The sequence below is a fragment of the Pagrus pagrus genome (genome assembly GCF_965226575.1).
Source record: "Pagrus pagrus genome assembly, chromosome: 20".
Lineage (NCBI taxonomy): Eukaryota > Metazoa > Chordata > Actinopteri > Spariformes > Sparidae > Pagrus > Pagrus pagrus.
The window spans coordinates 9,875,600-9,887,722 of NC_140207.1; the positions used below are offsets into that span (position 1 = coordinate 9,875,600).

At 41.3% G+C, this 12,123-nt stretch overlaps 1 protein-coding gene across 2 annotated transcripts in view; it reads left to right on the forward strand.

The window, feature by feature from the left end:
* The window catches only part of plxdc2b (plexin domain containing 2b), a 90,026-nt gene that overhangs the window by 49,440 nt on the left and 28,463 nt on the right, over nt 1-12,123 (forward strand). For both annotated transcript variants that reach the window (XM_084340663.1, XM_084340664.1), the window contains exons 5-6: nt 5,475-5,597; nt 11,134-11,252. In XM_084340663.1, the coding sequence (XP_084196789.1) occupies nt 5,475-5,597; nt 11,134-11,252 (242 nt within the window). The remainder of the gene's footprint in view (nt 1-5,474; nt 5,598-11,133; nt 11,253-12,123) is intronic.

Genomic DNA, 12,123 nt, shown 5'->3' on the forward strand with positions numbered 1-12,123 from the left:
TTATTGTTTGTATCCGTTTTATATGCATGTTTTATATATATTATTACCCTGTATAATGACAAATAAATCACCTTGAACTTTACACCTTAAAAGCAACATCTTCCTGTTTTAAAACCCACACAGACCTTGCAAAGTTACTGCAGTAGACACCTTAGATGCCTGAATAATAAAAGAGCAGAACATGTTTGATTTGCCTTGAAATGACTGAAAGTAAATGAAGTACGTCAACAAAGAGAAACAATATTTCTACAGTCAAGACAGTAACTGTGACTGTCAGCATGCAGCAGGTGTTGTAATGAACTGACAATAACGGAGAGCCTCCAGTCTGTGTTGAAGAGTGTGTGTTCGGACGGCTCGACATGTAGAGACCGTGAATATCAGTGATGATATATGATCTGACCACCACCAGCTGTGTCGACGGAGATCCAGCTGTGGCGTGTTGTTTACTGGGCCAGCTGTCACACTTTACAACCAGAATACACATACAGATTCAGAATATACATCAGCATTTTTGTCAGTGAAACCTATGGCACTATGTCTCCAAGAAACTATGTTTCTATAGGATTAATTTTGAAACAATAAATATGTAGAGATGTGATTTCCAAGTCCAACCAAGCCATGACTGTTCAGCAGGCTTTATTGTGAAAGTCTAGCCAGACGTTGTATATTGGAAACTCAGTGCAAAACCAATACTAGAGGGGAAGTTAGAGCATCAGGTTGGAAGTGAAGTGTTGGAAAAGTCAACAGTGACAGTTACTTGTCTACTAACAACTAACTAAATCTACAGTCTCTCCCAAACCAAGCTGCTTTTGTTGCCTCAACCTAACCAAACATGGATGCAAACCCCTTTCAGCTCAACCACCCCTGTACAGCGCGACTGACCGTAATCCAAACTATTAGGTTTCCCTCAAAACATATCTGACAAAACAAATTAGTTGCGTGCAAACAAAATATATGGCCGTCTTTGTTGTGACAAGGATGACAACTTTCTGGCTTTTTTGGCATAATTCAGTTTGACATTTTTGTCCAGTCATGGTGGCGATCGCTGCCAATTTTAAGTCTTCCAGTTGTGAAACATAAAGCACATTTGGTTCTGTGTGCCAGAGGATTTTTCCTCGGTGACACATAATGGATTAGTTATGGTCTCACTCGGTTTTGTTTTGTATCAATCAGCAATAAAAACAAGAAAAGCAGACATTTCATTTAGATAAAAACCCCGCAGCTTTGTATTCGGGAGACAGAAAGACGAATAGGGTACAGTCGTGGCTCGGAACAGCTGTGATAAACGGAAAATATCCTGTAAATTAAACACGGCTCAGGACGAAAGGAACAACGATCTCGTCTAAACAAAGCGTCCAATAAAGTGAAGCTTTGGTCTAGTGGGGACTGATAATTCCTGCTCGTGTTTTTCTTGGACACACGCAGCACATATAAACACAACTTGAAAAGAAAGATCCTGCTCCATCCCACCCTCCTAAGACCTCTTTCTCTGCCTCCACCTCCTCCCCTTTCTTTCTCCTCTTCTATTGTATATCTGTTGTTCCCCAGGTACCCTCCTCCTCCTCCTCTGTCCAGTCCCCCCTGCGCTGTAAATGACGGCCATAATGAATGAATTGCCTCTCCATTGAGCGCCCCGCGGCTCTCACCTCTTTAGTGTATTGAGAGGCTGTCTGATTTTCTTTAGCCTGTCAAATGAGTCGTATTGTGTTTGCAGGAGATTGCCGGTAGAGAGCCGAGGAAGCAGCAGCAGCAGAAGTAAAATCCCTTCGACACTTGGCATTGTCGTGTTTGTCCAGACAAGTGTGTGTGTGAGGGGATTTCTAGGCTTCCTGGAGGTTTTTAAAGTGAAAGGAGAAACGAACAAAGCGGACAAAGACAGAGATAAGACCGTGTTTGAGGTGAATGTTGGGTAAATATGAGATGAGATGGAATGTATAGCGGCTGATTCGGGGGAAGTCATTTGTGTCGCTGAACAATCAGATAAAGGATGTGAAAGTACTGACGCAGCAACATATAACCATGAGAACACCACCAGCGAATGAGCGTACAGCATGTTTATATTTACTGTGATTTAGGCAGGCAGACTAAACAACCCTACGTCTTTATTTTCTATCTTCTTTACCTTCATATACCACGACATAACATAGGGTGAAGACTCTTATCTGCTGTGCTGCCCTCATGTTCTGGCAACAAAGCATTTGTTTTTGCACAAGACTGCATATAGTGAGTGTGTAACAATACCTGCTACTGCTACTTGTGTAAAGATGCTAGTCTCCTGACATATTTGAAATATATTATTGAATATAAATATGTATTGCGTTCTTGCAGATAGTGAGATGAGAAGATTGATACCACTCTCATGTCTGTACAGTAAATAGGAAGTCATAACCAGCAGTCGGTTAGCTTAGCTTAGCATAAAGACTGGAGAAACAGGAGGTAAAAGCTAGCCTGGCTCCATCCTGAGGTAACAAAATCGAAAAATCCACATGTTATCATATTTGTTTAATCTGTGCAAAAACCCAAGCGTAGAAACAAGTTGCATTATGTGTTGAATTACTTTGAGCAATAACTTGCTGAAGATTTGTCGCCAAGCAACCTGTAAAGACTTAAGGAAGTTACGCGTGGCAGCCATGAAATAGTCCTGCACACAACCCCCTGGACGGAGTCAGGCTAGCTGTTTCCCGCTGCTAAGCTAAGCTAAGTTGAATATTTAGCCTACAGAGAGTGGTATCAATCTCGTCATCGAGCTGGTCACTTCCGCCAGAGCAGAGAAGGTAGACCCAAATGCAGATGGCAAGCAGGAAGTGCAATGGATGAAGTTTTATTTAGGATCAGGGACACGACAGAACATCAGGAAGGGAAAAACACAACAGCCGAATCAGGGAAACAACAGATGACTCGACAAAGACTGGACTTGAGGGGGTGAGGTGCAGGTGGAGTGAGGCAGAGAAACACAGGTGACAGGGTAACAAGTGGAAAAACACTAGGAACAGGGAAAGAGCTGATGGGTGTTTTTGAAGCAGCTGTGCCTGCAGCAGGGAAAGCGAATAAATGTATTTCCAAAAGAAGTCAAACTATTCCTTTAAGATTATTCAAGGAATACTCATATGAAAGCAGATGAGTTACAGCTCTTTAGACCCTTAGGTGCAACACGAATTAACATTAACTTACAAGATATTATTGATAAATTCTGTTTTTCCCTCCCGGTCTGTAAACACTGTAAGAATAAGAAAACCTGTAAGAAAACCATCTTTAAAAACAGTTCTGGCCCTGGTGGCTCGGGTCCAGATCTTTTTGTTGAATCGCGTGTCCCCTGCGATAGGAATAAAAGTAACTGTAACCATGGCAACTCCTCCTATGGAGCCATAAAGGGCAGAAACTTTTAGCTCCATCACTCCTTCTTCCTCGAGGTGGAGTTCTCTACTGTCAGGACTTCACACAACTAAATAAAGTCATATCTTCACTCCCACCTCCCGCCGCCGCTCTCCTCGCTGCGAGTGCTGACAGTGCTCTATATAGAGAGCAGGGAGGTCTTTAGGGAAAGATTGATTCCCCTCATGATCTGCTCTGCTCCTGGTTCCCAAAGTGATAGATGTGTTTTTATAGCCCGCCCACTGTATGAGAAGACATATGGTGACATGAAATGAGGGTTTTATAGGCTTGGCCTCAATAGAGACTTTTCCCCAAAATCCCCTTCTTTCTTTCCCAGTTTTTTCTTCCTATAGACCTCAGGCAGCTACTTTATATACTGTGTTTCTGCTGAACTTCTGCAGAAAAAGCAAACAGACCCTTCCATATGGGAATGATTTCTTACTCTGGGCGGTTCAATGATTTTATTCAGTACGTTATTGAAAAAAATGTCCATCTTGAAGACCAAGTGAGGGGAAGGACTTTTTCCATATGCAGCATTTTGATTTAAAGGAATAATTTGAAAAAACTCACTTGCTGAGTTAATCCCTGTGTTCGTTTATCATTTTTCTCTGCTAGATAAGTGCTGACCAGAGAGCTGGGATGAAGCACTTATGTAGTTGGAGACCAAAAAACTCTGCATGCTGGCTGCGATTAACATTAATTTAACAATAGGCAAAGAGAGGGTTAACTACCCTCACCTGCAATATTCAGTATCAAGCCAATCTGCTCCCAAATGATGATGAATGTTTCTCTCTAATAACATTCAGTTCAGTTCTGTGTCAGACAGACAGAAAAGACCATATTTTAGTGGCTTCTCTGTCTCGTATCTCTAGGCACACTGGAAAATAACAGCCGGTCCGTCTGTCAGCATAAAAATCCTGCAATTTTCAACAAGACAAAAGTGGCAACATCAGGGAAAAAATAGATGCCCCCTTTCCTGTCGCAAGAACAATTTAAAAACAAGCATGTCTACTCTTTTTGGAGACACTGTCACTGTAAGTGTCTTATTAGTTCTTCAAACTGCTCTTCAAAAGGTAAAATATATTGGAAACATGATCATTTCACCCAAATGCCATGTTTTCCCTTTGTTCTGTGTAAAACATGATTTTAAAGGTATGTTGAGGGTTGGATATTTTGGCATTTCAGACGAAGCCAGAGGGAGAAACAAAAGCTTGAACAAATCTTGAAATAGCAGCTGACTTTGCTCAACTTTTGATGTCAGTGGGGAAATTAAGATGCTGTTTGGTTCTGTTGTCACCGGCGCTTTATTTGTTATGCAAAGACCGGTCCCCGGTGATGAATAGTGGGCGTTTTCCCCCTTTTCTGGAGTCCATTAATAACCGTGTTTACGGGCTGTTAAATGATGCAGCTCCAGTTTGTGTCGACTGAGCACGTCCCTCTCTGCGGAGAGATCTATTTGTGCCTTGTTGAGCGGACGAATAAATTGGAAAAGTTAACGGAATCCGTTTTTGTTGTCACGGGCTCTTCGTTAGTGTCTGTGATTGATGATGTGGAATAAAAAACACACACAGGAGGAAGGAGAGGAGTACGTAAGGAGAGTAAATCAGTAAGACTCATAACGCCACCGTGATGTATAGCTGCTCACTCAGCATATCTTCCCTTAAAGCCCCTCAGATTTTGCCCTTCTGTTTTTTGATAAAAGATAACGGCTCTAATTAATCGCCGTCGCGCCTTCGCTAAAGCAGCCGTGCAGCAGGAGGCCAGAGCCGGAGGGAGAAGTGATGGCTGTTGGGTAATGAGCAGCTTTTAACTTTGGACTGGGGGGCAGACTTGTTGTCTTCCTGTGAGATACTGTACCTGATAACATCTTTATAGAAGGAGGGAAGGTGGGAGTGGAGGGACAGAAGATTGATGCTTGTTTTTATGAGCTGCTAAAGGGTAAATCCACCTTAAAACACTCAATCACAGCAGGTACAACACCATAAATGGTGCAATTAAACGTTGCACATTGATGATTGTAACTGAGAAAGAGTTTCTAATGGTGCTCCATTTGAAGTACTGGAAGTTAAAGTTTTTATGTCTTTTCCCTTTTTCTTCCTCAGGGTTCATCTACACAGGTGACGTGGTCCACCGGATGCTAACAGCTACACAGTACATCGCTCCTTTAATGGCAAACTTTGACCCCAGTGTCTCCAGAAACTCTACTGTCATCTACTTTGACAACGGTAACAGAAGTTTACTCCCAATATCTTCTTTCTGCCTCAGTGTGTAGCGTATGTCTACTCTCTGTTTGCCACTTTTTGCTCCAACCAGCTTTTTATTCCGGTAAAGTGGCCAATATTGTTGAGTGCTCAACAAATCACACATATCCAACATTGTAAAAGAAATGTTTCCTGTGTGAGTTGGAAACTCATTTTAACATACAAAGGAGAGAAAATACACCGTTTTTTCGACAAAAATAAGCTTCTTAAGTCTGCAGGGACCCTGCTACACTCAACACATTAGTCCTGGTAGATAGCTGATGTAATACGTTATATTAAAAATGGACTGATAAAAAAGGAAGAAATAACATAATACAGATACTAATGAATGTGCAATGTGTAGTTAAATCTCAGACATTTTACTTGCTCACATTAAACCAAGCAAGATTGGACTTTTATATGATCTTTGCATCGATCTTAGGAAGTATCTTGATCTTGACTTTACAGAAGTAGTAGTTATATCAATATGTATCAGTATTAAATTACATTCACCTTGACAGAGTTCGCACAAAATCATTGCAAAATTAATGCACAGTCTCCAGAGGGTGATTCATAAAAGAGCAGGTCTTCACCACTAAATTATTTTGTATTAAACCCTCCGTGACCTCTGGGACATCCCCTGAAATTCCACTTACTTCCTTTAAACTAAATGGATGCCCTTCCTCACTCTCTGTACCTTTCCTTTGCCATCTGTGATGGCTGTTATCTATCATGTCAGTCAGTGCCGTCTAATCCCTCTGCTGCACAGTGACTGACCAACTGTGTGACCTTCTGCAGTGGAGCTCATCAGACTTTTAACCAAACTGGCAGCCGATCGATCCTCAGCCCCAGCCCGCTCCTCAGCACACTGTCCATCAGTCAATGTCCTGCCAATACAGCAGAACAACTGTACCGTCTGTTGTGTTGTGCGAGCGTCAGTGCCTCCCTCCATTAGACCGTATGCGGTTTGATGAGGCGTTCACAGCAGAGTCGTACTGTTTGTTCTCGCCACAGCCTGAAACAGGATTGCGAGAGCCGTGCGAAACTTCACAGAGACGGTGTGAAGCTTCGTTGTTTAATTTTCACAACAAAAACTTTGACTTCTCGTGTTAATTAGAATCTTCTAAATAAAGACTTGAGTTTTAAAAGTGCTACAAAAAGTATTTTGAAGTTTGATAATGAAAGCGGAGCTAAGTGTTTCAGCACCTGACAGATTTGACTGTTGCTGCCAGTGGGATCGCGGTGACGGCACCGCAGTGGTAAAAATACCTCTCAGTCTTTTTGAGACTTTTAACACGACTACAGAACTCTGCTTTCACATCCATTCAAAGTACTAGACAAGCATTTATTAAGTCATTACTCATGGATGAATTTCCTGAAGGAGTCGCAGCACTTTCGTCTGATTCTGTTAAAAATGATTATATTAAGGAGTCGAATGCTTCAAGCCCAAATATTGCTGTCCAGTCACTTCATGCGTCACAGGAAGTCTGGAGAGCTTTTACACTTTGCTAAAAAAAAAGGAGAAGTGTAAATGCATCACAGGAACATTGAAGGTGGATTGAAATCTCTTTCCTCCTTCGTCAGTATGTAGTTTGAGGAAGCCGTCATTCATGTGTGAAGTCCCCTGAAATTCCCCCTTAACTACAAAGAACCATGATTTCAACCATTGACTGTACAAAATATTGACGAACTTCTGGGTTTAAGTGCCTTTTAAATCTGCATTTTTTCTAATGGCCAGCTGGGAGTGACTCCGCCGGCTGTAAAAACAAGTGTGATTGCATGTAAGCTCATGCGCCTACTTTTCACTTGATTTATCACCCCAGTAAACCGTTTCCAAATGAGTTTATGATTTTAATCACTAGTTTAAAGCCTTCCTCTATACATCATGATGTTTGTTTTGTAAGTTACGGTCCCATTTAGAGTAAAATAAGCAATAAACCGGGTACGCTTTAGGGCATGGCTACCTTGTGATTGACAAGTAGATGCCGTGGTGTGACGTCAGTGTCCCCTCCACCTCCACCCTTTCATCTAAATAAGCTAAAAAAAAAACAGAACAAACAAGATGGAGATGGCTGTAATGTCAAACTCCAGACATAAAGTTGGGTTTACAGTTGATTTTTAACATATACGATCATACAGAAGATGCACAAAGCTGTCAGGTCAACCACTAACTATCTGAGTGGGTGATATTTTTCTCTGTGGGTGCAATGTGGATGATAGTTGGTAGCTTGCAAGCTTGTTATAACAGTTGCGGTAACAATGCCAGTCAAAAGGATATTGGCATTATCACCACCATCTGCTGCGGAGTGGGGACGACCGTGATTTGCATGTAGCTGAGGAACAAAGATGGATGCAATTAGATTTGTATTCTGTGGACAAAGGAGACACACGATGTGGCTGCATGTAAACAAAAGAGTATCATCTACTAGGCACTTAAAAATGACAAGTGTGAACGGGGCCTCGCTGTCATCGCTCACACGGACACTTGAACAGAACAATGCCATTGTTTAACGTTATTCGTAACACATGTGATGTCAAAACATCTGCTGTGAAAAAGACAACAGAACGTAATATTTTATACATTTGGTTATCATCAAAAAAACAGTACAATAGTCACAAATACATTTGATCAAAGTAAATAAACACGAGCGTTAAACGTGAAATAGACTAAACAGAACCGATGCCGTCTAAACATCTGCAAAAAACCTCCAGGAAAATGACTCCAGCGTGCCGAGGGTGGGCCTGCGTAATAGAGCTGGATTTCTCTTGTTTGTTTTGAGTTCATACAGCATGTTAAGCTTGTAAGTGGAATTAGAAACAAGGCCAGTGTGTACTCCCTCCACGCCTCCTCACCCACTCTGTATTTTTAGCCAGGGAGCCCCAGATAGCACGGCGGCAGCCTCCCCTCCTGAACCCAATGCATTTTAAGCAGACTTATATTAGGCTTAACTTGTGCTGACTGAGTAAGCATGCTGCGCCATAAGGCTGCAATTTAGAGCTCCGGTCCTCGCTCTGATATTCACCGCCTTCTCCCTCACTCCGTCCTCTGTAATGCATTACACAGCAACTCTTCAATACTTCCTATTTTTCCTTATTTTTCCATCCAAGTGCTGCCCTTCACTCTACAGTTGTCAAGCCGCGATAATATTAGTCACATGATATTAAATGTCAATGAAAGATCAGACCCAAACTTGTTTTTCGTCCACGTCTGTTGCCAGAGGCTGTCTGTTCACACCACACATAACTTATGACGGGGTTTCCTCTTTAAGCAGATGACTAGGCTCTCCAAACTGTCAACAGAGGAGCTAAATCTCATCTTAGCTTCGGATAGAAGAGCGCCGACCATGTGATGTAAAAATTGATTAGTTGTGTTAACAAACCTTTATTGCCCTGGCACGTAGCCAAATGACGGAGGAGGAGGAGGGAATGGCTTTCACATCAATCTGCCCTCCAGAGTCAACAGTAAATCAGAATAGTGTTAAAAGTAATGCGACTGTCTGCCGGGTGGAGCTGAAGGCCTCGTGAGTCTGCTGCTAATTTAATACAAACCCAAACTAAGGCAACACCTACTGATGACTTCTTGTGGTCAAGTGTGATGCAAAGTGTGTGGCTTTTACAGTAAGCACATTCTTATTTATTCATTGATTCATTCATTATTCATACACTTCGCCTCTGGAGGTCTTTAAGATGCTTGGCAGTGTTTATTCATGAAAAACTGAACCAGGATCCAACACTCCTGATGTGTGAAGCAAGCTTTGTGTCCGTGGCATCCATGTTTAAATGAGCAGTTCACCCAATGTGCAAAATAACACCAGAGGTATGGAGGACTGAGACTGCCATAATCAAAAAGCAAATAAAGACATAAATTAATGACACAATAAATTAATTATATGCCAATAAATGCTCCAAAAATAATATTAAATAAGTTGATTAAGTTTGTTTTGCTTCTGTATTTATTTACCTTTGTATTAAATCAATAAAATGAAAATTATATGGGAAAGTTTTGGTTTCTATGCCCCAATTTCCTTGAACTCACTCTCTAATACCATTTTGGGAATATAAGTCCATGATTATAAACCATTCAGCTTCTGTTTGTGCCCGTTTCAATTCAACTGTTTTTGTATCTTTTATGGACTGTATTTATATTCTTGATCTTTGAGTTTAAATAGAAGGTCATAATAAAAAAGGTGAATTAAAACAAAGATAAAAAGCAAATTAATAAGAACCAAATCATAAACAAAATATTAATGTCACATTTTATTAATTAATTAATGCCTGCTTTTGTTTTTAGTACATTTAATAACATATATTTTATTTCTATTTTTTAAGCCTATTATTTTCTCAATGTTGGCAGCATAAGTCCTCTATATAGTGGTGTAATAAAAAAAGGTGAAATAAAACAGGAAAGGTAAAAAAAAAAACAATCAAATAAAAACAGAAATATCAATTTTTGTCCAATTTTATTAAATAAATAGTGAAAAATCACATTTGTTGAACATTAAACCCAAAATAATTTAACTTACTCTCATGGTAGAAGAGGAGGAACAGAAAATCTTCACATTTTAAAAGTGGGAGCGTGTTTGGCATTGTTGCTTGGAAAATTACTTGTTACTGTTACAACTGTTATTAAAAAAAATTGCCGATTTGGAGCGCCTTGGTGGCCAAATGGTTACCGCACATGCCAAATGGCCGCACGGCCACGCAACGCGGCCAATTCAATTCCAGCCAGCGACCTTTGTTGCATTTCAGCTCTCATCCCAGTTTCCTGTCGGCTTCTGCTGTCGATATTCACCTCCGATATCTTTGCCACCACCCACAATACGATGGAAGTGAAAGGATTTCTTTGGCAAGAAACACAGAATTATTTTCTGTAGCCAGGATTACATAGAGATGCTGCTTTAATTTCAGAGACACATCTCAAAACCTGAGCAAATAAAGCTAAAACGTGTCTGGTTATCCCTGTTGCTGACTGTTGCTGAGTATTCTCATTTTCCGTTTCAATAACAAAAAGCCATTTACAGCTCTGTCATTCGCTCTCGCGCAGCATGAAAAACTTTTACTGCTACAAAAACTGCCAGAGCTCCATAATCCATCACAGTAACCACCACGCCTTGATTTGGTCTTGTCAGAAGTTTCAGTTTTATTGCCGTTTCATCGAGCTCCAGTGGAGTGTTTTCATATCAGCGCTCACACTGCTTCAGTGTCAATCAGCTCCCACCCACAGGGGGAAAGGAAGCCTCTGCCAGGAAATAATCCCTCAAAAACATATCGCCTTACAAAGACGATTGTGACATTGATGTCTTCTTAGTCTTCTTACACTTCTGCCCGGTCAGAGGTTTAATTTCACACTAGACCTGAGACAGTACAGATGGTATTTCAGAACCACTGAAAGATGAGTCGAAAAATAACAAGTGGGATTTATTTGCAGACACCAGCGATCACTGACGCCTGGATTTCCGTGGTTAGACATACTTTATTCAATGAGCTGTGTGTGTTTTAATGATGGGTCTTTCTCCTTTAGGGACGGCTCTGGTGGTGCAGTGGGACCACGTCCACCTACAGGACAACTACCACCTGGGGAGCTTCACCTTCCAGGCGACGCTGCACAACACCGGCAGGATTGTTTTTGCATATAAAGAGGTCAGGACTCACTCATCCAGCCAATTATCTTTAGTTTTACTTTTCCTTTACTTTATTTCTCTTGTTTTATCTCCATTTACTAAGGCAGTGTATTTCTTATCTTATGTCTTTTCACTCTCGCTGACACCAAGTTTTTAATATCTTGCATAAAACTGTGCTCAGCCTTCATGGCCTTACAAGACACCACAAATGAATAAGAGCCAGATCCAGAGTGCTGGGTCCAGGTTTTATGTATACTCAACAAAAAAATAAAAATAACACTGTTGGTTTTGACCCCGTTTTCACAAGTTGAAGTATAAGATCTACGACTTTGTCTGTGCACACACAAAAGGCTTTCTACTTTGCTGCGCTTGTGAGGCCGGGTGGATGTGCTGCCAAAATTCTCAAAAAATGACATCGGAGACGGCCTATGGTAGTGAAAACATTCAGTTAATGGGCAACAGCTCCGGTGGACATTCCTGCAGTCAGCATGCTAATCGCATTCCTTCCAAATTACATCTGTGGAGTCGTGTAGTGTGATAAAACTGCACATTTCATGCTACAGTCCATTGTACTCGGAAAAAGGCCTCCGACACTGGAAAGTGCAATGAACGGCCATCCAAGTCAGAAACTCAGGCAGGATCTGTGAAGCCCGACTTCATAGAGCTTCTGACTTGCATTGGATTGCAGCGTTAGAGTGGCCTTTTATTGCGACCAGTCCAAGACACACCTGTGCACTAATTACGCTGCGTGATCAGCAGCTCAATACGCCGCACCTGTCAGGTGGATGGATTTTCTAGGTAGAGTGCTCACTTACACTTATTTTAACACGTTTGTGGTCAAACTTTGATAGAAATGAGACTTTTTACGTGCACAAAAAAACTCTTTCTGA